Below are 25416 nucleotides of genomic sequence, written 5' to 3'. Positions count from 1 at the left end.
TTCAAAGCGCTCTGCTACTCTTGTTAGTATTACTATTGTCTCACCCAGATGGAAGCCATTCAGTTTCCGACAGATACAGCATGCTACCTTTAACGGTGGCATTTGTAGGCATCTGTGTTCTGAGCAGACTTCAGGACTCATAGGCAGCTGGCCCTGGACCCCTCTGCCCTGCCTTCACTATGGAGAGGGTAGGCTGGCCCTTCTCCACCATGGCACTGTCTATGATTGAAGAAGGAGCCTTGCTCACCAAAGAGCCAGTCCCTTGGGTGGGGTGAGTGTTGCCACCACTCCAGTGGTGACATAATATGTCCATTTTCCTCTTTTCTGTGACAGGAGGCAAAGACACCATACTGTTCAGTGACCCGGCTCTTCCCACCATGCAGAGGTCAAGATCCCCACTGCTCAAGTTCGTGGAGCAGCCCACTGAAAACAAAGCAAGTCCCAAGGATGGTAAGCAACCCCTTGATTTCTTGACTCTTTCCTGGCCTGTGCCTGGTGCAGGGGATGAGTGGACACCAGTCCTTCACCTTTCTGCAGCATCTGCAGCACTTTTAGGTCATCCCTCATGCTTCCTCTTATTTGGAGCTTCCAGCAGAAGAACACTGGTTCCTGCACTCTCAGCATAGTGGAAAGAGGCTAAGAGTGAGGGTGCAGGATTTAAGCACCCTGGGTTCATATTCCAGCCTCACATCACACTGGTAGTGAGAACTTGGACTGGTAACTTCAGCTTCAGTTTCCTTTCCTATAAGACAGTGAAATGAGACCCTGCCAACCTCAGGGAAATCTTGACACATTGTCTGACATGTGGTAAGTAGTCTGGGAATCAGTTGAATGAAGGAAAAATCTTCCTTACCAGGCACACTTTCTAGAGGCAGTGTGTTTTAAAGGAGATCAAGGGCCCATTTAAGGTGCCAGCTGAAGCAACAAGGTGAGAACCAGATCTCTTCTCAGGTGGTAGTCTCATTTCTCTAGCTAAACTATCCTTCACATCTTTCTGAGTTTTGCTCAGCTTCTTCCTCCACCCCTAATGTGGTTGCCAGCTTCCAAGATGGTCCCAAATGATCCCCACTTCCTGGCATTCATGCCCTTGTATAGTTCTCTCTCACATTGGTCTATGTGACTGATGGATTACAACAGAAGTGATGGTACATGACTTCTGAGGTCAAGTTATAAAAGGCACGTGGTCTGCCTTGTGCTCTCTGACTTGGATCACTGACCGTAGAGAAGGATGGGTGTCATACCACAAAGTTTCTTGAGCATCCCTACATGCTCTTCGTGTGGCCTGGTCCCGAGGCCTCCAGCCATCAGCCACATGAGTGCACCCTCTTGGAAGCAGATTCTCCAGCCCCAGGCAAACCTTCAGATGACAGCAGCCCTTGTAAAGGTTTTGATGACAACCACATTAGAGACCATTAGCAAGAACCACTGAGATAAACTGCTACAGGCTTCCAAGTCATAAGCTGCTAAGTTTCAAGGTAATTTGTTGTACAGCATTAGATAACTAATATACATCCATTTCTGCTTTATTGAGACTATGCCAAAGCCTTTGACTGTGTGGATCACCACAAACTGTGGAAAATTCTGAAAGAGATGGGCATACCAGACCACCTGACCTGCCTCTTGAGAAACCTGTATGCAGGTCAGGAAGCAACAGTTAGAACTGGACATGGAACAACAGACTGGTTCCAAATAGGAAAAGGAGTACGTCAAGGCTGTATATTGTCACCCTGCTTATTCAACTTCTATGCAGAGGACATCATGAGAAATGCTGGACTGGAAGAAGCACAAGCTGGAATCAACATTGCCAGGAGAAATATCAATCACCTCAGATATGCAGATGACACCACCCTTATGGCAGAAAGTGAAGAGAAGCTAAAAAGCCTCTTGATGAAGGTGAAAGAGGAGAGTGAAAAAGTTGGCTTAAAGCTCAACATTCAGAAAACTAAGATTATATCTGGCCCCATCGCTTCATGGCAAATAGATGGAGAAACAATGGAAACAGTGGCTGACTTTATTTTTGGGGGCTCCAAAATCACTGCAGATGGTGACTGCACCCATGAAATTAAAAGACATTTACTCCTTGGAAGGAAAGTTATGACCAGCCTAGACAGCATATTAAAAAGCAGAGACATTACTTTGTCAACAAAGATCCATCTAATCAAGGCTATGGTTTTTCCAGTAGTCATGTATATCCATATACATGAGAGTTGGACTATAAAGAAATCTGAGTGCAGAAGAATTGATGCTTTTGAACTGTGCTGTTGGAGAAGACTCTTGAGAGTCCCTTGGACTGCAAGGAGATCCAACCAGTCCATCCTAAAGGAAATAAGTCCTGGGTGTTCACTGGAAGGACTGATGTTAAAGCTGAAACTCCAATCCTTTGGCCACCTGATGCAAAGAGCTGACTCATTTGAAAAGACCCTGATGCTGGGAAAGATTGAGGGCAGGTGGAGAAGGGGACGACAGAGGATGAGATGGTTGGATGGCATCATCGACTCAGTGGACATGAGTTTGGGTAAACTCCAGGAGTTGGTGATGGACAGGGAGGCCTGGCATGCTACAGTTCATGGGGTTGCAAAGAGTCGGACACAACTGAGCGACTGAACTGAACCGATACCCAGCACATGGGTATCAAGGTTCTTTCCTGTGTTTCTACAATTTCCTCTACATGTTCTTTTGCTGAGAATCATGCCTTCAACCATCACCTCTACCAAAATATATTTGAAATATTTTTTCCCAGTTGGTCTCATTTACAGAGTCACTGTCCTATCTTTCCCAAAGTACAACCTGTCCCACCAACATACTCTGGACTTCTCAAATAGGACATCACAGCCCTTCCTGCTGCCCTCCTTCTTGTCACTTAACTCTCCAGCAACTCTGAGTCATCATCAACCACTCTGCAGGTTCCTTCTCCATCCATATCTGGTCTGTTGCTACTGTTTCTTCAGAGTTTCTTGCATCTCCATTCCTACCACCTCTGGCTTGGTTTGGGCCCTCCTGACCTCCTGGGCAAGGCCTCCATTCTGGTTTTCCTGCCTCCAGAATCTCCTTACTCCCTTCCCATCTTCATCCTGCTACTATAGGATAAAGCTTCTGGAGCACGTTTTTCCATCATAGTTGTACTGTGCTCAGAAAATGTCAAGTGGCTCCCCAACTGTCTACTATTAACTGTTGTGTAACAAAGCACCCCCAAACTTAGAACTTAAAGCCACAGCTGTGTATTATTTATCATGAGTCTTTGGATCAGATGAGTGGTTCTGCTTATCTGACCAGGGTTCAGCAAGGCTCAGTCACTTCTGCTTTTGCACAGCTGTGTTTTGAAGCCCATTCTGATCACTCATACTAGTGCATGAAATAATAAGAGGAAAAGCCAAGACAGATCTGGGATTTCAACAGAGAAGTCCTCCAAGCACAAGCAGAGAGAATTCCTAGAGAGAGCCCCTGACTCAGGTGGTTTCCACTGTGGCCGGAAGACAAAGCTGGGACTTTCTAGCTTTGACTTTCCAGCCAGCAGCGTGTGGCTGTTTGCAAGGCTGGCCCGTAACACACCATAGCCCACTGTGCCATCTGGGACATGTCTTGGCGAGTGGTCATCCCATGCCAGCATCCAGCGCTCCCATGGACATCTAAAGCCTTCTGTCTGCTGTGGGCTTGCTGAGCTCCCAGGCCTGCTAACCTGACATGGAGTCTGAGCCTGGCTTGATTTTCACGAGGGTGGCGTAAGGGATGGTCTGATTCAAAATGATAGCTTCCAGAGTCCCATCATTAGCTTTCATTGTTCCAGCTCCATCCTTTGCCAGCACGCGTGGCAACAAGGAAGCATTTATGTAGCTGCTGTCAGTGTCTGGGGTGGCCTCATCACCGCTGTATCTCTGATTAATTCCAACTGAAAGCAGCTCACACTCAGGAGGACAAAGCCCATCAGAGACCAGTTCACAAAAAAAGATGAATGTGCCCTTTGGGCCAGTGTTTGGGGAGGGGGACATGTTTTTTAGGAGACCTGCAATCTTTTCCACAAAGAGCTACTGTTTTTCATCTTTTAGAGAAAATGTTTTTTTTTCTTTCTGCACTATTTGTGTCCTAACGCATTTTTATCAGTTGATTGCCTCATCATTATTGGTATGTATGTTGTTATTAATAAGTATTAATGATGCTAATTCTGTTTGCTACAGCAGCACAGATTAATTCCTATTTGGGGGTAACACTATTTTCCGATTCTGAGCTAATTCAGAAATCTTTCTTTTATGGAAATGGGCGCACCGTGTATCTGTTCTCAAAGGAAAAATAAAACTCCCACCGCTTAAGATCAACATTCCAGAAGCACAGAGTTAAGGAAGATTTTGTTCCCACAGCAAATAACCAGAGGCCCTCATTATTAGCTCAAGCATTGTGGTGTTTTCAGTAACTTTTCTTAGTCTTCTGATCATGACTTGAGTATACATTTTGGATATCTTTGGGATAAACAAAAGGGAGAAGAGGATTTGTGGATCCCACTATTGACCCATAATCCTGTCTCAGAGCCTAGTCCCTATATGGTGTGAGACTCCAAAACTCTAGGCTTTCTCAGGAAAAAAAATAATCTGCACTAGGACCAAATAAGAGAATTACAGCCTTGTTCATCCCCTCATTGTGGCTGTGTCTTGCTCGACAATGATGACAGCAGTGTAGCTCCCCTCCCCTCACCCTCCAAACGCTGGAAAGTTCTCCCTGGTAATCTCAGAGGTTTGCCATTTTAAAAGATTCATACATTTGAACACGAGTGGAATGTCATCTAAAGAAATGCCATGAGGCAGGAGACTGGCGACCAGAAGGCCTCAGTGTAATTTAGACCACTCTCCCTTAGATGTAAATTAAGATAGAGAAGATTAACCTGACCCACAGTAAAAACACTGCAAAAGGTTTAGGGGTTAAGTTGTTACGGATAAGGTTAATTAATTTTTCAGGGGCACCAGAATACACTATTAAGTGTCCTGGTAGAAGTAATTTCATAAGAGTAATTTCCAGAAGGATTTTATTCATCTCACACTGGTGAAAATTTTCATGTAGAAAAGACCATAATTTACCCCTTTTGAGTAAAATTTCTTGTGCTGTGCTGGAAACTGGCTCATTTTGGCTCTGTGTTTCTCTTGTCTCTTGTACAACCACTGTAACATTTTTCACTTATTAGTACAAAAATTATGTGATTGCCTCCCTGAGTTATCTCAGGTGTAGCTAAATGCTTGTGTGAGTTAGAAATCTTTTTTTTTTTCCTGAAAGTGCCATTTTAAGAACTTTTAGGGTGGCAACCTGAACCTGGAATAAATTAATTTGAGGATTGCTTTCATTTATTACTGGACAGTATTGAAATATATGTACTAATATATTCATTTATTCATGTACTGATGTAAATGTCCATAGATTCAAATGTTTAATAAGTTATTTATTGAGCCCCCACTGTAGAACACTAGCCAGGGTAAAAGATTAATTGGGTAAGATATTAAACTTCCAGTGGGTTTTATAAAATAGTTATATGTAAGTAACAATCTAAGGGTTAAAAGCGCAAAGTTCCCTTGGAGGTCCAGACACAATTTTGTGGGGATTAGGACAGTGGGGAGATTACCTCTGGGTAGATTTAATCAAATAGGCTTCATGAGGAGGTGGAGGGTAGGGCTCACTCTTGAAACTGGTCATCTGGATGCATCAAGAATGATGGTCATAGAGGCATCAAGCACATAAGCAAAGGCACAGAGGGCAGAGCCGGGTGCCATGAAGGGTTCGGTGTGGCTGGAGTGTAGGGATATGAGGAGAGCTGGTATGGCAGGTAGGTGAATGTTGAGTCACTTAAGGCCTTGAATGTCAGGATAAGCTTGGGCTTTACTCCCTGGGCACTGACAGCTCTTAGAGATTTGAAAGCTGGGGAAAGGCACGGTCAGATCTGTGTTTCAGTCCCAGTGTTTCTCACACTGCAACACCCACCCACATCACCTGTGATCTTATTAAAATGCAGGCTCTGAAGCAGTAGGTCTAGGGTAGGACTCTGCATGTCTAACAAGCTGCCAGGTGACGCTGCCACTGCTGGTCCACAGACCCCACTTTGAGGAGCAAAGTTTTAGGGAAGGTTCCTCTCCCGACAGGTTGGATCTGAGCAGAAGGAGTATGGGAACCTATTAGGAACTAACGTACACTATCCTGGCTGAACAGATCTGAATAGTTACTTTTTTAAAAATCAAGACTTGCTTTAGTCACTCATTTATACGTTCAAGTATCTCATTGTAAACACAAGTGATGGTCTCATTTTCAGATACAATACTTACTGAGGTCAGTGAGTTCTCAGGAGAGTTGTCCATAACTAAAACACAGGCTTTAGAGTGTATATAAAAGAATTAAATTTTTGTTCCTGGGGGATTTCTGTGGTCATCCAAAGAGCTAAAGAGAAAGAAACGGCTTCTTTTGAAAGGTGAGACGCAAATCTACAGCAGAAGAACTAGAGGTCTGGGGTATGGGGACAGAGGTCAAGTTCTGTCTGTGGAAGGAGACCACAGTCCTCTTCCCCAGGGACCAGCCTGTCCGTTGTCACGCCCCTCACTCTCTCTGTATCATCTCCTCTTCCGTCATTGTTCCCGCCCCTCATCTCAGCTGTTTCATTGCAGTCTTGTGGTCCATATGATCTCATCAGTATTTCATCTCTTCTAGAGTTTCTCAGCGTTTTTGCCAGGGTTCAGCCATGTTTAAATTTCTTAAGACTTTTAAACATTTGATTGGGTAAATAAATGTTCAAAAACACAGTTACTTAATTCAGCAAGTGAAATGTGATTACAACAAGTCAACTTTCTTTCAAACCTCCTACAGTTCTCCCTTAGCTCCCCCAGATTCCATCTTTCAGCTTGAAATTGCACCTGCACAAGTCCGATACAGGTCTGATTGTGGTGGGTTCTACTCTGGCTCCATCTGGGGAACCAGGAAACATGCCCCAGCCCCCTCACCCTTGCAATCTGCCCAGCAAGCTTCTTCCAGACACTTTATCCCCATCTGGCCTGAGGGCTAAACCAGTCTTGACATCTGAGAACCTTGGTGTCTGGTGTTGAATGCACATGTCCAGGTGCTAAGAGTTCACTCCCCAAGTGCTTCTTCCCAGGCACGCAGAGCCCATGTGGCTTGTTAGGTTCAAAAGGGACATTAGAGAGCCCTGCCCCTGATTTTCGGAGAAAGCACTGGCGACCCACTCCCAGTACTCTTGCCTGGAAAACCCCATGGATAGAGGAGCCTAGCAGGCTGCAGTCCATGGGGTCGCTAAGAGAGTCGGACACGACTGGGTGACTTCCCTTTCACTTTTCACTTTCATGCACTGGAGAAGGAAATGGTAGCCCACTCCAGTGTTCTTGCTTGGAGAATCCCAGGGACAGAGGAGCTTGGAGTGCTGCCGTCTCTGGGATTGCACAGAGTCGGACATGACTGAAGCGACTTAGCAGCAGCAGCAGCCCCTGATTTTATGTCTGAAAAAATGGAGGCTGAACAGGTTGTCCTGATTACAAAGCAAGCAAATAGGAAAATGGGGGCAGGAGGCTGGCTCTCAGGGGCCCATGTTCTCTTTCATCCCCCTCTAGTTGTAGCTGGAGAATTTTTATTATACAGGTTTAGGGAGAACAGTTTAGCTAGGAGGGGTAGGGAGCTTGAAGCTGCTTTTGCATTTAACCTTTTATTAAAATTGAGGAAGTACCAGTGGTTGGCATCAAAGAATGAGGTACTGATGGAGATTGAGGGCGGGGGGCATTCAATCTCTCTTAACCACTTCTTCTTTTTCCCACACCGAAGAAGCCAGAACCACTTTGTATTACTGAAGAGCCCCAGATCTTCCCTGAGCTACACAACGCACAAAACCTTTGTCCTCAGTTTAAATATCTCATGAGCTCAAGGAGTCACCATCGGTGAGCGAAGCAGGTGATAACCAGGCGCCTGGAAAGGATGGGTTACAGACACGGCCCATGTGACCCCTTTCCTTCAATTAATGACGCAGGAGTCACCAGAATGGCTGCTTTCTTTTTTGTGGGTCCTGTGTTGCCTTCAGCAGCATTTTCTACCTCGGAGGCCCGGCAACAGTGGGCTGGAGGTTGGGAGAGGGGAAGTGAGGGCTGAATTCCAGCTGGAGGTCTGACGCTGATCCCCCCACCCGCTGTCTGTTTCAGGGGGGGCTCAGAAGCAAGATGAAAGTTGTGCTGCTCCCGAGGCGTTGGCAGTGCGGGAAGATGCCAGGAGGCTTGCTGTCAGCTCCCCAGCAAGTCAGAGCCACAGGAGCCAAAGCAAGCCCTTTCATCCCTCGTCACTCCAGCTACCTTCTGAGGAAGAAGAGGCAAACAGGCTTGGGAGGGAGACCGTGAAACTGACAGGGGAGCAGGCAGCTGCAGGCCCAGAAGGGGTCAGGAGAGAGAGTCCCGTGGAGGGCCAGAGGGAGGAGACGGGGCCATCCCCCCCAGGCCTGACCACCGGCGGGCCGTGCCCCAAACCCTGCCGGGACTCCTCTGAGTCCAGCCAGCCAGAAGCCAAAGTTTCCACCCTGGAGGATGACAAGGACACTGCAGAGCGTGGAGGAGGCACAGGGAGCACTGTGAAAACATGAAGCGGAAAGAGATCGGGCACGATGCCATGTCGAAGGTACTCCAGACGTGAAGAATTGCACATCAGAACAGCTCAGCAAAGAAGTCACTTTCTCCTAAAACACCTCCAAGTCTGCAAGTGAGAAGGGACACGGATCCGGTTGCAAACTGTGAATATTCTGATGATGCCAGCAGAGTCTGATTTATTAAACACGGGCCCTCAAGCTTTTCAGGGTCTCTTTCTGTGGAAGCCACACTGCGGTAAATGTGGCCAGGCACGGGCTCATGTCAGCCATACGGCTGGTTTTCAGCATCGGTCTTTTCTGTCAGCATTTGCTTTATTTAGAGATAAGATGTTTTTCTATTATCATTTAAATGGTTGGTCAAAATTATGGAAAGGGTTTGAAACGGGTGGGGTTTTCAATCAGGTGCCCGTCTTTGTGATTCAGTGGCTGTAGAGTAAGGTGTGATTGAGCATAGTGGGTCCAGAGGGCACACGGCTCCTCTCTTCACATCAGGGCCTGGTGGGACCTCCCAGCGTGGATGTTCTTGGCATCCTGCCCGCAGCACTGTCTGTCCTGGCACCAAATGGCAAGTGGAAAGGGGCTTAAGTGGGCTCAGAAGGCTAGGCTTCTGGTTTGAAATTCACAACGCCTGTTGAGACCTGTCTGCTGACTACTAGAGCTGAGTTTTCCAGCCTGGAATTCTAGAGGATTAATCGACCTAGAGTGATGGCGGGTTGTGGACAAGCAGAGAGGAAGGGGACTCCAATGGTGTTTTGATTTTTTGTTTCTGAGATGATATGGGAGCCAAACCCTGGGAATGCTGGTTCTCTGCCTTCAACCCCGGGCTGCATTTAGGGTTTTATGGTCCTGTGGGTTGTGGCAAGTGTAGCTGCTTTGGGGCCAGTTCAGGTTTCTCCACCGCCTGGAATCTCTAGCCATCGCTCCTCCAACAGAATGCTGCAGCCACCCGTTCTGTGGCACCAGGCACTGAGGTTTTAAGGGCCAGGCAGAGCTTGTAGCCCTAGAGTGGAAAGAGAGGGAAAAACAAAATCACTTTATTACAGCCTGGGGAGGCAGAGTGTGGAACCGAATTCAAGCTTTAAACGCAGGAAAGTAGAGAGTGGTCACCCCCACCTGCGGCTTTCCTTGGGAATAAAATTAGCTTTTTGAGGCAGCATCTGGTGCTGTAGGGTTTTGAGGGCTCATGAAATGAGATCTTTCCTTGTGCCGAATGCAGTTTATTTCCCAGGAATACCTAAAACCAGATCCCAAAGCTCAAAATGTCCCTGAGAACCGGAATCACTCCTTTGAGGGAGACTCCTGAAAAGAGAAGTTCCCAAGGTAGGAAGGGTAGAAAATTCATCAATTCATCTAGAAATCAGATATATTTAGACCAGGCCTGTGATCCCAGGTGTGAATCCCACATGCACGTGGGTGGCCAGCGGCTCCTCCCCCAACACCTCCCTTCCACATTTTACCTCCTGGCATCACTTGGCCAGCAGGGTAGGGTCCATCACACTTGGCACTGTCTCAATCTGAAGGAGGGCAGGGTGCAGACTAGAGGGTGCTGTTTTTTACCAGATGCACCTGGAAAGACCTCCAGCTGCCTTCCCCCCACTCACCTGAGGTCACCCCACTAGCAGGATGCGGGCACACCTGAGTCAGCACACCATGGCTCCTGGTGAGCTGGACACATCTACCCCTGCCCTCTGGGACCCAAGGCCCCATTCATTCATCCTTCTGTGCTCCAGCCCCTCCCCCTGCCCACACCTATTCTCCCACCTTCCGCTCCAGGGAGGCTACTTCTGCAGCTGCAAAGCTTCCTGCTCAGGCCAGCAGCCACAGCAATTGTTTTCCTGCTGCACCAGGCCTAAACTCCCTTCAAATGTTTAGCACTACTGCGTAGGCCGCCAGAGCCACCACAGGAAAACATGGCCAGGTTTAATACAGGGATAATAAAAAGAAAAATCTCTCTCCCACAATAGCCTTGGTTTTGACACAGAGTTGGCCAGGTGCATGTCTTTAGGGCCTCCATCACCTGCTGAAAAGCAGGGCTTATAATAAACTCCAGCACATTCCATCATGGATAGGAAAACTGCTGTGAGTCCCAGAGAGTGAGGTTCAGGACAGAGGGTCATAGGAAATGCTAACCTAAATTCTGTATGTCCAATCAGCTTGGGGTTGGGGGTCTTGTGTTATTAGATGAAACTGTAGCCAATGAGTTGATCCTGTCGTATTTGTAATCTGAACATTGCCCTGTACCCATGTGACACTGTCCCTCCTTTGCTATTCCAATCCAACATGGTTCCAAGGACATTAAAGAGTTTCAGCAATTACTTAACAGTTGTCTTTTGTCTTTTCATGAGTCATTGTGAAAGTGTGCTTCATTCTGTCTTCTACTCCACCAAATAACCCTGCATCAGTCAGGACCCTCTCAGCTACAGTTCACACTCTTAAGAAACTTAAACTATAGGGAAATGAATTATATTGCATAACAAGAACTCAGAAGTAGGGCATTCCAGGGCTGGTTGACTCAAGAAAGTTAGCAAGGAACTCATTTTCTGTCTTGCTGCTCTGCCTGCCTCAGTGGCAGATACTTCCTCATGCTAACAACATGGCTGCAACAGCACCAGCCATCACTTGTTCTCACATATTGTCCAAAGGCAGAAGGAAGTTGTGTGTGTGTGTTTTAACAGTGAGTAACCCAATGCTTGTCAGGGCTTCCAAGGTAGCTCAGTGGTAAAAGAATCTGCCTCCCTATGTAGGAGATACAGGTGTGATCCCTGGGTTGAGAAGATGTCGTGGAGGAGGAAATGGCAACCTACTCCAGAATTCTTGCCCAGAAAATTCCATGGACAGAAGAGCCTGGCAGGCTGCAGTTCATGGGGTTGCTAAGTCAGACACAACTGAGCACACATTCATACAACCTAGGACTTGCCACATTTCATTGGTCAAATTGTCACATGCCTATGTGACCATGTCACATACCTATGTGATCATGTCACATGCCTATGTCTAAACAGTCCTTAGCAAGGAAGATGGATTTGCTGTGATGGGTTTAGGTCTGTTGAGGAAGCCTGTTCCTGGACATGGAGACTCTAAAAGGGTAAACACTGGAACAAAATCAGGTCTTGGGAAGTGTAGAAGAGTTGGCAGCAGATTCGAGTAGGCTGCCAACAGAATTGTCTCTGAACCACACATGTCTGTTCTTGTTGTATTTTTTTCTCTTAAAAACCACAATATTACACTACTGGCAAATGTAGAGTTGGAGAGAGGAGCAGTTGTTGTTTGTTAAGAAAAATGTCATCTCATCTCTCCCTTCCCCTGGCTTCTGCATCATCTGTCCTATTTTGTAGCTAGAATGTTCCCACCTCTGTTTACCTCTTCAAGTATGTCTGTCCTTCTATTATTTTTTTCCAGCTCAGTTGCCAGCAGAATGCAGAGCAGTCTGGATAAATGGAAACTGAGCTGGCAGGTCTCTTAATGAAATGGACACATGGCATTTCTTGAGATTGCTCTGTACCTGAGAGCCTTTGGGTGTGGATTTTTACATGTGTTTGTCATTCTTCTAATGAAGGCTCATAGAAATGGTTGGCTTTTGTAAACCAGGCATTTCTCACCCCTAATCCTCCTCTCTTTCTGTGCCTCCTCTGCCCACCTCTTCTCCCCCTCCCCTTCTTCTTCCCTTGGAACATCTACTCCTGACGCCTCTCTAGCTAGGAAGCCTCTGATGGCATTCAGCTCAGCCCCTGCTGGAACCTCCTCCCTGCTGGCAGTCTTAAGGAAGCTAAACTCATTTTCCCGTTACTGTTCCTCTTTCTTTGCCCTCAGTCCCAAACACACACCACATCATGAGGTGAAGTTCTAAAAAGAGTTCTAGTGTCGGCCATTCGTGTGTTGGAGTGAACTGGGGGGTGTGCTATCCCTGTTGGAGCGTTTGCACCTCAGTTCAGCATGTGAATTGGTCCAAATGGAAGTCCAGTCTTTTCTCTACAGAATTTCAAAGATCAGCCGCTTGCTCATTGGGGTTATCTTTTTCTGTCTCTTTCAAATCACAGCATGCCTTTGCCCGTCTTGGTTTCCTCCAAAACCTGGGGGGCTCTCCTGGCTGGATCATTTCCTGTTGCCCCATGAGCTGGTGCCCTCTTTCTCTTTGGCTCTATTTGAGCACCTTCCCCCTGCCCTTGGCTTGCATTGTAGAAGCCTCCATTTGGAACAAATGTGCCTCCTTAATAATGTTGAGGGTACCTTCACACGGCTCAGTTAGCATGTCTAAAAGCCAAAGGGTTCCCCTCAACTCACTACTTTATATATTCCTTGTCTTCCAGATGTCTTTCTGAACAGAGAAAAATTTGAAGAGCAGAGAGATGCAGTAGAGAGCTCGGCAGTGAATCTAATTAGAAATGAGAAGCAGGAAAATAAGAAGGCCCTGTCTCTCGATATTATGGTTGCTCACAAAAACAAAACAAGTTGATACAGCGTGATGGCAATTTAAAATGATAGATATAGACGTGCTGCCTTACTTTTCATATCACCTCTCTACTAAATGAGGATTTTTTTCGGATGCTTAGGCAAAGTTTGCATAATACTGACAAGTATGACTATCTGAAATCTATATGAGCCCAGGAATATGTTTTGGGATCGTAGCGAAGGCCAGTGATAGCCTATTAAATTTAAAACAATAGACTTAAAAAAGCACACCAGCTGCTGTTTTGTAGTTTGATTTAAAGAAAGAAGTAACTTCTATTCAGGTGTAGACCTTGTCTTATTGGATTCTACCATCATCCTGTATCATAACTATATATTTTTGTTACCTGAAATTAAAATGTAATTTTCCCAATGTAGGTGATTGATTATCTTTATTACTTACATTATCCCCCCACCCACCCTCGCTGAAGGCCAAGCCTGGACTGAGCATAGTTTCTAGCAAACTGTAGCAGCTTATCACTTGCAATCTGTCACCTAAAATTATTAGATCATATGCTAGTTGTGAAAAATATGGAGAATGTAAAGATTTTATGCAATCAGCCAAAAACACCAGATCTAAAATCAGTTGGTTTATTTCCTGCCATCTTTCAAGTTGACCAAAGCTCTCACTGATTTGCTCTATTTTCTTACGTTTTTAGTATTTCTGTATATACATGCACTGAAAAGCCCCACTTGGAAAAAAATGCACTGCAATTCTGAGAAAAAGCTTATCCTAAACATCTAAAGATAGCATTTCTAATTATTGTCGACATTGTGTTTACACTGTGCAAACTTGAGCATTATTCTCACTTTACCAGCTGTGTCTAGGTAGAGTCATTACATCAAACGCTTCTAATTTTACAAAAAGAAATCAAAACAAGTGTGTGTTTAAGTCTCAGTGACAAACGCAAACCCTGTGAGTCAAATAGGCAAACTGATTAGCAAGCTGGCTGGGAAGTCAAAACAGCAACTATAAGGAGATTAACAAAATAGATCTGTAAGAGTAGAGGAGTAAAAATAGCCACAAGGGGCCAAGTGGGGTCCTGTAGGCGGGTTTGGTTGTACATATCCGGTTCTGTGCCGGGAACCAGATGCCTGCCCTTATGGCCGCCAGTCTTTCCCTCATTTAGAGCTGTGATCACAGAATTCATCCCAGCTGGCCTCTTAATGGATGTGGAACTCCTTCTTCCAAACCAAAGAGGTAGCAGCCTTTCCGTTACTTGAATCCTTCCAGTGATACAATCCTCACTATATTTCAAGGTCATTCAATCCACTGTGCGAGCGTGCCAAACTGCTTCAGTAGTATCTGACTCTGCAATCCCATGAACTGTAGACCACCAGGCTCCTCTGTCCATGGGATTCTCCAAGCAAGAATACTGGAGTGGGTTGCCATGCCCTCCAGGGAATCTTCCTGACCCAGAAACTGAACCCTTGTCTCCGGTGTCTCCTGCATTGGCAGGTGGGTTCTTTACCACTAGCACCACCAGGGAAGCCCCCATCCAATCCACTGCTGCTGTTGCTGCTAAGTCGCTTCAGTCATGTCTGACTCTGTGCGACCCCATAGACGGCAGCCCACCAGGCTCCTCAGTCCCCGGGATTCTCCAGGCAAGAACACTGGAGTAGGTTGCCATTGCCTTCTCTGAATCCATTACCGTTGCTGCTGCTGCTGCTGCTAAGTCACTTCAATCGTGTCCGACTCTGTGCGAGCCCATAGACAGCAACCCACTAGGCTCCTCTGTCCCTGGGATTCTCCAGGCAAGAACACTGGAGTGGATTGCCATTTCCTTCTCCAATGCATGAAAGTGAAAAGTGAAAGTGAAGTTGCTCAGTCATGCCCGACTCTTAGCGACCCCATGGACTGCAGCCCACCAGGCTCCTCCGTCCATGGGATTTTCCAGGCAACAGTACTGGAGTGGGTTGCCATTGCCTTCTCCGAATCCATTACTAGGTAACTATTTTTCTGACCTTAAACTGTTATTACTAATTAATCGTTCATTACATCCTTAGGCCTTAACGCTATGCCTTGTCTAACTCAATGAAACTAAGCCATGCCCGTAGGGCCACCCAAGACGGGCAGGTCATGGTGGACAGGGCTGACAGAATGTGGTCCACTGGAGAAGGGAATGGCAAACCACTTCAGTATTCTTGCCTTGAGAACCCCACGAACAGTATGAAAAGGCAAAATGATAGGATACCAAAAGAGGAACTCCCCAGGTTTGTAGGTGCCTAGTATGCTACTGGAGATCAGCAGAGAAATAACTCCAGAAAGAATGTAAGGATGGAGCCAAAGCAAAAACAATACCCAGTTGTGGATGTGACTGGTGATAGAAGCAAGGTCCAATGCTGTAAAGAGCAATATTGCATAGGAACCTGGAATCTTAGGTCCATGAATCAAGGCAAATTGGAAGTGGTCAAACAGGAGATGGCAAGAGTGAACGTCGACATTCTAGGAATCAGTGAACTAAAATGGACTGGAATGGGTGAATTTCACTCAGATGACCATTATATATACTACTGTGGGCAGGAATCCCTCAGAAGAAATGGAGTAGCCATCATGGTCAACAAAAGAGTCCAAAATGCAGTACTTGGATACAATCTCAAAAATGACAGAATGATCTCTGTTCGTTTCCAAGGCAAACCATTCAGTATCACAGTAATCCAAGTCCATGCCCCAAACAGTAACACTGAAGAAGCTGAAGCTGAATGTGGAATAACAGGCAAATTTGGCCTTGGAATGCGGAATGAAGCAGGGCAAAGACTAATAGAGTGTTGCCAAGAAAATGCACTGGTCATAGCAAACACCCTCTTCCAACAACACAAGAGAAGATTCTACACATGGACATCACCAGATGGTCAACACCGAAATCAGATTGATTATATTCTTTGCACCCAAAGATGGAGACGCTCCATACAGTCAACAAAAACAAGACCAGGAGCTGACTGTGGCTCAGATCATGAACTCCTTATTGTCAAATTCAGACTTAAATTGAAGAAAGTAGGGAGAACCACTAGACCATTCAGGTATAACCTCAATCAAATCCCTTATGATTATACAGTGGAAGTGAGAAATAGATTTAAGGGCCTAGAGCTGATAGATAGAGTGCCTGATGAACTATGGACTGAGGTTCGTGACACTGTACAGGAGACAGGGATCAAGACCATCCCCATGGAAAAGAAATGCAAAAAAGAAAAATGGCTGTCAAAAAAGTGAAAAGCAAAGGAGAAAAGGAAAGATATAAGCATCTGGATGCAGAGTTCCAAAGAATAGCAAGAAGAGATAAGAAAGCCTTCCTCAGCGATCAATGCAAAGAAATAGAGGAAAACAACAGAATGAGAAAGACTAGAGATCTCTTCAAGAAAATTAGAGATACCAAGGGAACATTTCATGCAAAGATGGGCTCAATAAAGGACAGAAATGGTATGGATATAACAGAAGCAGAAGATTCTAAGAAGAGGTGGCAAGAATACACAGAACTGTACAAAAAAGATCTTCATGACCAAGATAATCATGATGGTGTGATCACTCACCTAGAGCCAGACATCCTGGAATGTGAAGTCAAGTGCGCCCTAGAAAGTATCACTATGAACAAAGCTAGTGGAGGTGATGGAATTCCAGTTGAGCTATTTCAAATCCTGAAAGATGATGCTGTGAAAGTGCTGCACACAATATGCCAGCAAATTTGGAAAACTCAGCAGTGGCCACAGGACTGGAAAGGGTCAGTTTTCATTCCAATCCCTAAGAAAGGAAATGCCAAAGAATGCTCAAGCTACCGCACAATTGTACTCATCTCACACACTAGTAAAGTAATGCTCAAAATTCTCCAAGTCAGGTCTCAGCAATATGTGAACCATGAAATTCCAGATGTTCAAGCTGGTTTTAGAAAAGGCAGAGGAACCAGAGATCAAATTGCCAACATCCGCTGGATCATGGAAAAAGCAAGAGAGTTCCAGAAAAACATCTATTTCTGCTTTATTGACTATGCCAAAGCCTTTGACTGTGTGGGTCACAATAAACTGTGGAAAATTCTGAAAGAGATGGGCATACCAGACCACCTGACCTGCCTCTTGAGAAACCTGTATGCAGGTCAGGAAGCAACAGTTAGAACTGGACATGGAACAACAGACTGGTTCCAAATAGGAAAAGGAGTACGTCAAGGCTGTATATTGTTACCCTGCTTATTTAACTTCTATGCAGAGTACATCATGAGAAATGCTGGGCTGGAAGAAGCACAAGCTGGAATCAAGATTGTGGGGAGAAATATCAATCACCTCAGATATGCAGATGACACCACCCTTATGGCAGAAAGTGAAGAGAAGCTAAAAAGCCTCTTGATGAAAGTGAAAGAGGAGAGTGAAAAAGTTGGCTTAAAGCTCAACATTCAGAAAACAAAGATCATGGCATTTGGTCCCATCACTTCATGGGAAATAGATGGGGAAACAGTGGAAACAGTGTCAGACTTTATTGTGGGGGGCTCCAAAATCACTGCAGATGGTGACTGCAGCCATGAAATTAAGACACTCACTCCTTGGAAGGAAAGTTATGATCAACCTAGATAGCATATTCAAAAGCAGAGACATTACTTTGCCAACAAAGGTCCATCTAGTCAAGGCTATGGTTTTTCCAGTAGTCGTGTATGGATGTGAGAGTTGGACTGTGAAGAAGGTTGAGCACCGAAGAATTGATGCTTTTGAACTGTGGTATTGGAGAAGACTGTTGAGAGTCCCTTGGACTGCAAAGAGATCCAACCAGTCCATTCTGAATGAGATCAGTCCTGGATTTCTTTGGAAGGAATGATGCTGAAGCTGAAACTCCGCTACTTTGGCCACCTCATGCAAAGAGTTGACTCATTGGAAAAGACTCTGATGCTGGGACGGATTGGGGGCAGGAGGAGAAGGGGATGACTGAGGATGAAACGGCTGGATGGCATCACCGACTGGCTGGACGTGAGTCAGAGTGAACTCCAGGAGTTGGTGTTGGACGGGGACGCCTGGTGTGCTGCGATTCATGGGGTCGCAAAAAGTCAGACATGACCGAGCGACTGAACTGAACTGATACACCTCTCAGTAGTAACAATTTTTCAGCACAACAATCCAATCTTACTTTACAGATGAGAGAACTCAGGCCCAGAGAGGTGAAATGACTCACTTAGGTCACAAAGTTTATAATGTATTCCAGCTGGGGTTCCAAACAGGCCTTCCTACCTGAGGCTGAACTCTTGGTCACTGTGCTATACACATTCCTTGTTCTTACAGTGAACTGTAATTTGCCCCTCTAATATTTCCTTTCTTTGTTTCTTGGCTCTGGAACCCCATAGAGCAGTTCATCAACCCCATGTCCATGAATGGACAGAACAGAAATGAAGCGGGTCTGCCAAGGTATCTTTTCAGTCTAGAGGAGTCAAAGGTAGTGAAGAGAGAAACCGAAAACAGAAGGTGTTGTGTCCTGAACGTTTTGTGTTTCCCGCAAAATTCATGTTGAAATCCTAACCCCCAAATGTGATGGTGTCAAGAGGGGACACCTTTGGTAGGGGTCCCAAAGTCATAAAGGGAGAACCTTCTTGAACGAGCTGTTGTTGATCAGTCACTTAGTCATGTCTGACTCTTTTCAACCCCATGGACTGCAGCTGCCAGGCTTCACTGTCCTTCACCAACTACCAGAGTTTGCTCAGATTCATGTCCATTGAGTAGGTGATGCCATCCAGCCATCTCATCTTCTGTCATTCCCTTCTCCTGCCTTCAATCTTTCTCAGCATCAGGGTTTTTCCAGTGAGTCAATTCTTCGAATCAGGTGGCCAAAGTATTGGAGCTTCAGCTTCAGCATCAGTCCTTCCAGTGAATATTCAGGATTGATCTCCTTTAGGATTGACTACTTGGAGCTCCTTGTAGTCCAAGGGACTCTCAAGAGTCTTCAACACCACAGTTCAAAAGCATCAATTCTTCAACGCTCTTGAATGAGACTGGTGCTTTTAAAAAGGCTCAAAAGAAATCCCTCACCCCTTCCACCACGTGAGAAGCAGGCTATGAGTCCCAAAGAGGCTCTCATCCACCATGTTGGTGCCCTGATTTGCACTCCCAGCCCCCAGAACTGTGAGAAATAAATGTCTATTGTTTATTGGCCAGCCAGGCTGCAGTATTTTGTGATAGCAGCCCGAATGGACCAAGACAGAAAATAAACAATGAGAGGCACCAGCCCCTTCTGCAAAACAAGTACAAACTTCCATTGACAATCCTGAATTAACCTGTAATTTGGACAGCAGTGTCAAAGATGGGGTGCTGGCTTTTTATTCTTGCCCATTGTGTGTTCCTATGTAACTGCTGCCTGTTTTCACAACTTTTAATTGTGGGGATAGGCAAATGCATCTGAGATCAGGATATTTAAATACTTGGTTTACTAATCCCTTATCAGTGCCGACCTGTACAGTTTAAAATAATATTTCAGACTGTTACCAAACCAAACTGGGGTCTGCTTGCCTGATACTCAGTAAAGCCAGCCTACTGAAGCCGGGTTGTGGCGATGGAAAGGGCACCCAATGTGGGGCCAAGCGAGAATGGACCGCTCGCTGAAAAGACTCGAACTCCCTGATGGCTTTCAGTGAAGGGTTTTTTAAGATGAAGGAGAAGGTCACAGGGTGCATGAGCCACTCAAGGACATCCTTCTGGTTGGCTGGTGATGAAGACAAAGGTGATGTTTCAGGAATCTCAGTCATCAACCTTCTGGTTCCAACTGGTCTGGGGTCTACACAGTTGTAGTCATCATGCCATGAACCTCTTTCACCTGGTAGGGGGTTTAGCGTCTGCAAAACGGCTTAAGGATATGGCTCACATTCTCTATAGCCCTTGAGGAGGAACTAAAGGTCCTTGACTGTTTTATAACTAAACATTTATTTAAATATAACAAAACATAACTATTTTACATTTATAAGTATTTGATAACTGAACATTTACTTTGTCTTGCTTGATGGTTTTCCTTTATTTCTGCATTTTCTCACTTCTCTGATTCCATTTGCTCTCTAGAACTCGGGGAAGGCCTAGCAGGCTAGAGTTCTTCTACAGACTGGGGGATGTGGGGATGGGAACACAAGGGGTCTGTCCCTGGGAAGGCCTCGCAGAGTCCTGTTCAGTTTCAAAATCAGGGAGAACCAGCTGGTGGAGCAAATTCACCAGGCAATACTCTTTCTTCCCAGTTGTCACTTGGGTTCAAGGAATGGTTTTTAAAAAACAAGTTAGTCCTAGTAAGAGGTAAAAATAAGCACTGGGGATGAGTTTTTGGCTAAAGTTCAGTTTGACTCACTGCCTCAAGAGTCTGAGAGAAACAGAAGCTGCCTATAAAGAACCAGGGTGGAAAACTCACAGCTAGGAAGAGAGTCTATCCCAGGAAGCTGAAAAGTTAATATACTTTCATTAATAAATGAAAGTGAATACACAGGACTGATCTAGTCTGTGTATAGATTATAATTTTCAAGAGGAGAGGCAGAACCGTTCCCCCATCAAGCCGTGATCAAGACCAACCTACCTTTAGACCCCACTGCTTCCAACTGTTTTTGTAATCAAGAAGTTAAGAAGAGGGACTTCGCTAGTGGTCCAGTGATCGACTCTACATTTCCAAAGCAGGGGGCCAGGGTTTGATCCTTGGTCATGGAACTAAGATTCACAGGCCATATGGCATGGCCAAAAAAAAAAAAAGTCAAGAAGAGCATTGTCCTGGTTGTGGAGAAGGCTGACAACTTCAGATACCAACACCAATTTCCCTGTAACTTGCCCAGTGACACTGCCTCAGTGGCCCTGTCTCCGCCATCTGGGAAATGGACCTCAGGCTTCACACAGAGGCAGTTGTGAAAGGCCACAGAGCCCAGCAAGTTGGTGCACCCCTCATGCCAGGCCAGTGGCTCCAGCATAAGGATCACTGGGAGTGAAAGTACCAGTTGCTCAGTCATGTTAGTCCCTGCAGCTCTACGGACTGCAACCCGCCAGGCTCCTCTCTCCACGGGGATTCTCCAGGCAAGAATACTGGAGCGGGTAGCCATTCCCTTCTCCAGGGGGATCTTCCCAACCCAGGGCTTGAAACCACATCTCCTGCACTGGAGGCAGACTCTTTACTGTTTAAGCCACCAGGGAAGCCCAGAATCACTGGGAAGGTTGTTTCAAATAAATTTCCTCCTCTCCCTTTGAATTCTACAGCCCTGGGATGTAGCCCAGGAAAGCTGTCTTTTTGTTCGTTTTCCCATTTCCCTAAGTGATCTTGGTTTCCTCCCTCTTGCGAGCTCCACCCAAATAAGCAGAAGGATCAATAGGTGATTAAACCTTGCAGAGGAGCTAGGCAGGGAAGAAAGAAAAGCCCTGCAGGGACTTGGGAAACATCTTTACCATTCCCCCAAAATAGCTGAGCCAGGAAGAAGCATCAAAAAAGAAAAAAGTAACCAAGGCCCCCATGAAATACTGATTTGCTGAGTTTTTAATGTGCAACACAAACATTGTCAAACAACCCCCAAAGGAGCTGCTTTCTTGAGGGAGTGGGGGGTGGGGTGGGGGGAATACCTAGAGACACCTGGAAGAGGCACCTAAGTGCAGGCTGCACAAGCTGGGGGGCAGAGGTGGGGGAGTGGTGGTAGGCAAATTCTGGAGGGGTCTCAGAGTGCCTAGAAGGAGCCCATTGGAGGTGGGGGTAGGTGGGTGCTTAGGGCATAGAGGGATCTCAGGGCTCACACGGTGAAGGTGGGAGTGTCAAGGTAGAAAGGGACCTCAGAGAGTCTGGAAGACCCTCAGGTTCCTGGGCTTACTTCGGTATCTCTGGGGGGTCCTCAGAGCTCGGGGTGCCCTCAGGATGAAAGGGGGATGTCTCAATACACGTGGTTGAAGACCTCGAAGTGAAGGGGATTTTCAGTTAGATCCTAGCCATGGCAGAAGTGGTACTCCAGAGTACAAAGTGTCTCCGGGAGGGGAAGGAGAAAAATCAAGGTGAGGGGGGAGGTGGCTTGGGGTCTCAAGAAGGGGATCGTGGGCCTTGGAGAGGCATCAGGATGTTGAGGGGTCCCAGGGTTCCCCAGGATGCGTAGAAGGGGTCCTGGATCACACAGAGACCATCTTGGGCACTTGGAGGAGTGTCAGGGTGTGGAAAGGTCTGGGGTCCTTGGGAGAGATGTCACAGCAGCATACGGGGTACTGGGGTACGTAGGGGGGGTGGGTAGGGGCTGAGGCACACAGAGGGGATCTTGGGACCTGGAGAGAAGTCCGGGCGTGGAGCGGTCTAGGGCACTTGCAGGGCAGTCGGGGCATGGAAGGGCTCCCAGAGGGCATAGAAGGGGTCTGCGGCGCGCGGTCGGAGCTCAGGGCCACCTAGGTGGAGCGCTCAGACGGCCTTACACTCGCTCTCGCGCCGCCGCTTCTTGCGCTCCGCGTTCTCCTGCGCCTGGTGCGCCCAGAGCCCGGGGCCGCACAGACCCACCACGCAGCAGGCAAGCCGGCGTCCCGCGTTACCGTTCTCCAGACTGGCCTGATTGCCGCCGCGGCCCAGGTCGTCCTCGCCCGCGTGGACCACCACAGCACGGCCCGCGATCGAGTGCGGGCCGGTGAGCGAGGCAGCCAGGTTGGAGCGGTACTTCCAGACCTGGCCATCGCGCACGGCGAAGTTGCCAAAGTCGCCCGGGTGCTGCGGGTGCGGCACGGACATCGGGTTGTAGTGCGGCCCGGTGGAGTCGCAGCCCTGGCTCAGGTCCCCAAACTGGTGCACGTGGATGGCGCGGCTTGTGCCGTTGGGCTCGTCCGGGAAGCCCTCAAGGTGGAAGAAGGCCTCCAGCAGGGCGCCAGGCCGGAGCTGCCGGAAGAGCACGAGGCCGCTGACCCGGGGCTGCTCCGCCTCCAGCGTGGCCGACGGCAGCACCCGGCAGACCGCATGGAGCGCCGCGTCCGGGTCGAAGGCCGCCGCCTGCCGCTGCATCGTCTCCTGCCAGATCTCCGTCACCTTGGCGTGCATGTCGCGGATCTGCTCCTCCGTGTTGGAGCCCATCTGCCGCTGGACCTGGTCGGCCGAGGCGGCCGAGGCACAAGCCACCAGGAGCAGAGAGGCACAGAGCAGCGCCAGCATGGCCAGAGTCGAGCACCTGCGGGCACCCCCGGGGGTGGGGCGGAACGAGGCTTAGTCGCTGCAAACCTGGAATCCCAGACCCTCCGGTGTCCGGTGTCCTTGACTCCAGACCCTTCCTGCTGAGGGGCTTTCTCGCCCAGCGTGCTTTTTTTGTTGTTGTTCTTTTGGCCCCTGTCTCTCCAGGGCCTGCTGTATTCCAGAAACTGGGCTAGGTGCTGCCGTTGTAAAAATGGATGAGGAATAATCACAAGAAGCTCACAGGGATCTTTCTGAGCCACAAGTCTTATCGTGATCCTCCCAACTACCATCTCCATAGAAATGTGAGTCCAGGACATTGGCCTAGGGGTGGGCTTCCCTGGTGGCTCAGACTGTAAAGAATTCGCCTGCCATGTGGGAGACCTGGGTCCCATCCACGGGTTGGGAAGATCCCCTGAAGGAGGGCATGGCAACCCACTCAGTACTCTTGCCTGGAGAAACCCCATGGACAGAGGAGCCTGGTGGACTACCATCCATGGAGTCACAAAGAGTCGGACACAGAAGAGCCGCTAAGCACAACAGGGGGCTGTCTCGGGCTACCTGAGGGAGGCTCTCCTGGCCCTTCCAGGTCTCCTCCCTCTCAGCATCTCTGCCCCCTCATCTCCTGCCACTCTTTTTCTGCATCCTCTTAGACAGGCAGCATAAGGCTTGCTGCCGCTGCTTCTTGCACTTGCTGGGTGCTCCCTGAAGTGCCCCATCCCCTCCTCTCTGCCATCTTCTGTAGACTTGAAGCCAGAAACTCAGTTTTATTCATCTGTATCCCCAGCATCTGGGCATGCATCTGGCAGTAGGAGACATTTAATATGTGAATGTGGAATGAGGAGTTCACTGAGAGACAGACATGTCATCAGATCATTCCAATGCTCTGACTGAAGATGGAGCTTTGTGCAGGGGAAGGACGGAATAAGCAGTGTGCGTCTCCATGAAGGACTCTAGGAGGGCTTCCCAGAGGAGGTGATTTCTGAAGGTCCCACAGGACAAGTAGAAGCTTTCCAGCCAAGCCAGGTCAGAAGCCCATTTCAGGCAGGAGGCAAAACATGAGTGTTCACAGGCTGTGAAGGGACACAGTTTGTATGGGGAATGGGGGAAATTTAGTGTGGCTGGGACGCAGCCTGTGCCACCAGGGAGGAGTCAAGGCTGAAGAGGGAGCTTTGGGCCAAGGAGGGAGGGGCTGGGTTTGCTCTGCTAAAGTGCATGGTTATTAGCCAGGAGGCTAGTGCTGGTAGAAGGTTTTAAGCAGAAAAGTGAGTGTTGAGATAGGTTTTTAGTCTGGCAGGAGAAAAGATGTGGGCCAGACTTCGGGAATGGAGAGGACAGAGGAGCAGGGATGGGAAGACCCCAGGGAGAAATGGAGACAGGCAGAGGGTGATGAATTAGGGGGCAGTAGCAGCAATCCAAACCAAAAATGATGAAGGCTGTTACCAAAGTGGAGGCAACACGGTTTCAGGAGTGCTTCAAACGGATTCACGGTTTGGGTACCACTGGCAGTGGAGAAGAGGAGCTGGGGATGACTGAGTTTCCAGCAGGGGAGACTGGGTGATGGATGGTGGTACCAGGCCCTGAGAAGAAGGCAGAGAGGGCAAGTTTCGCCCAAGCTTGCTAAGGGTAAGATCTCAGGTGGGATGTTGGGCAGACGGTTGTAAATGGGAGTTCTGGCCCTCGGAAGAGGCAGTGTCAATGGGAAGGGTTCTCAGTGTTTGCTGGCTACACATCAGATTCTGAATCTCAAAATTCAGATGCCCAGGCCACACCCTAAGAGATTCTGATTCAGTGGGCATGAGTTATTTCATTTTGTTTTATTTTAGTTATAGCTCTGGTACCCAACCAGGAATTTTAAAGCAAGACACAAATACTAACTGCAGTATTGTGGGGGAAATTTCTGACTCTGCCTTAGCTATAAAATAAGGCTGGTAAGACCACCAAGGATCACTAGGAAGTTTAAATGAGATACGAGATGACAGGTCATTTTCACATTTTTAAGCCTGCCCACAGGGATCAATGCTGCCTCTAAAGTTTGAGGGTCAACTGTATTGTCAAAGGCCTTCTCCAACCCCAAAGCAGATGCCATTTTAAAGTTAAAATCTGGGATTGACTGTTTATTCCTTTCATAATCATTACAGAAAGACAATCTAGTGTGGTGATTAAAATCATGGATTCCAGAACTTACTGGATCTGAAGCCTGACTCTGCCACTTTACTTACTCCCTTAGAGTTAGCATACTTGTTATTTTTGTTACAGAGTACCAGAGAAAGTGCTG

The 25416-nt window shown here is 47.3% G+C and overlaps 2 protein-coding genes across 17 annotated transcripts in view; one reads left to right on the top strand and one right to left on the bottom strand.

The window, feature by feature from the left end:
• The window catches only part of CCDC149 (coiled-coil domain containing 149), a 115725-nt gene extending 104809 nt beyond the window's left edge, over positions 1-10916 (top strand). For both annotated transcript variants that reach the window (XM_040237938.1, XM_040237939.1), the window contains 2 exons: positions 334-450; positions 8163-10916. In XM_040237938.1, the coding sequence (XP_040093872.1) occupies positions 334-450; positions 8163-8593 (548 nt within the window). In that variant the 3' untranslated portion in view covers positions 8594-10916. The remainder of the gene's footprint in view (positions 1-333; positions 451-8162) is intronic.
• Positions 7442-25416, bottom strand: part of SOD3 (superoxide dismutase 3) — an 86627-nt gene continuing 68652 nt past the window's right edge. For 14 of the 15 annotated variants that reach the window (XM_040237952.1, XM_040237944.1, XM_040237942.1 and 11 more), the window contains one exon: positions 21472-23139. In XM_040237952.1, coding sequence (XP_040093886.1) covers positions 22389-23123 — 735 coding nt within the window. In that variant the 5' untranslated portion in view covers positions 23124-23139 and the 3' untranslated portion in view covers positions 21472-22388. Of the gene's footprint in view, positions 9597-21471; positions 23140-25416 lie in introns of those variants that run through there. The other variant, XR_005720673.1, reaches the window with a different exon arrangement.

The sequence above is a fragment of the Oryx dammah genome, unplaced genomic scaffold, assembly GCF_014754425.2.
Source record: "Oryx dammah isolate SB20612 unplaced genomic scaffold, SCBI_Odam_1.1 HiC_scaffold_3, whole genome shotgun sequence".
Classification (NCBI taxonomy): Eukaryota; Metazoa; Chordata; class Mammalia; order Artiodactyla; family Bovidae; genus Oryx; species Oryx dammah.
Note: the sequence above shows the minus strand (reverse complement) of the source record. Positions and strands in the feature narration are given on the sequence as shown.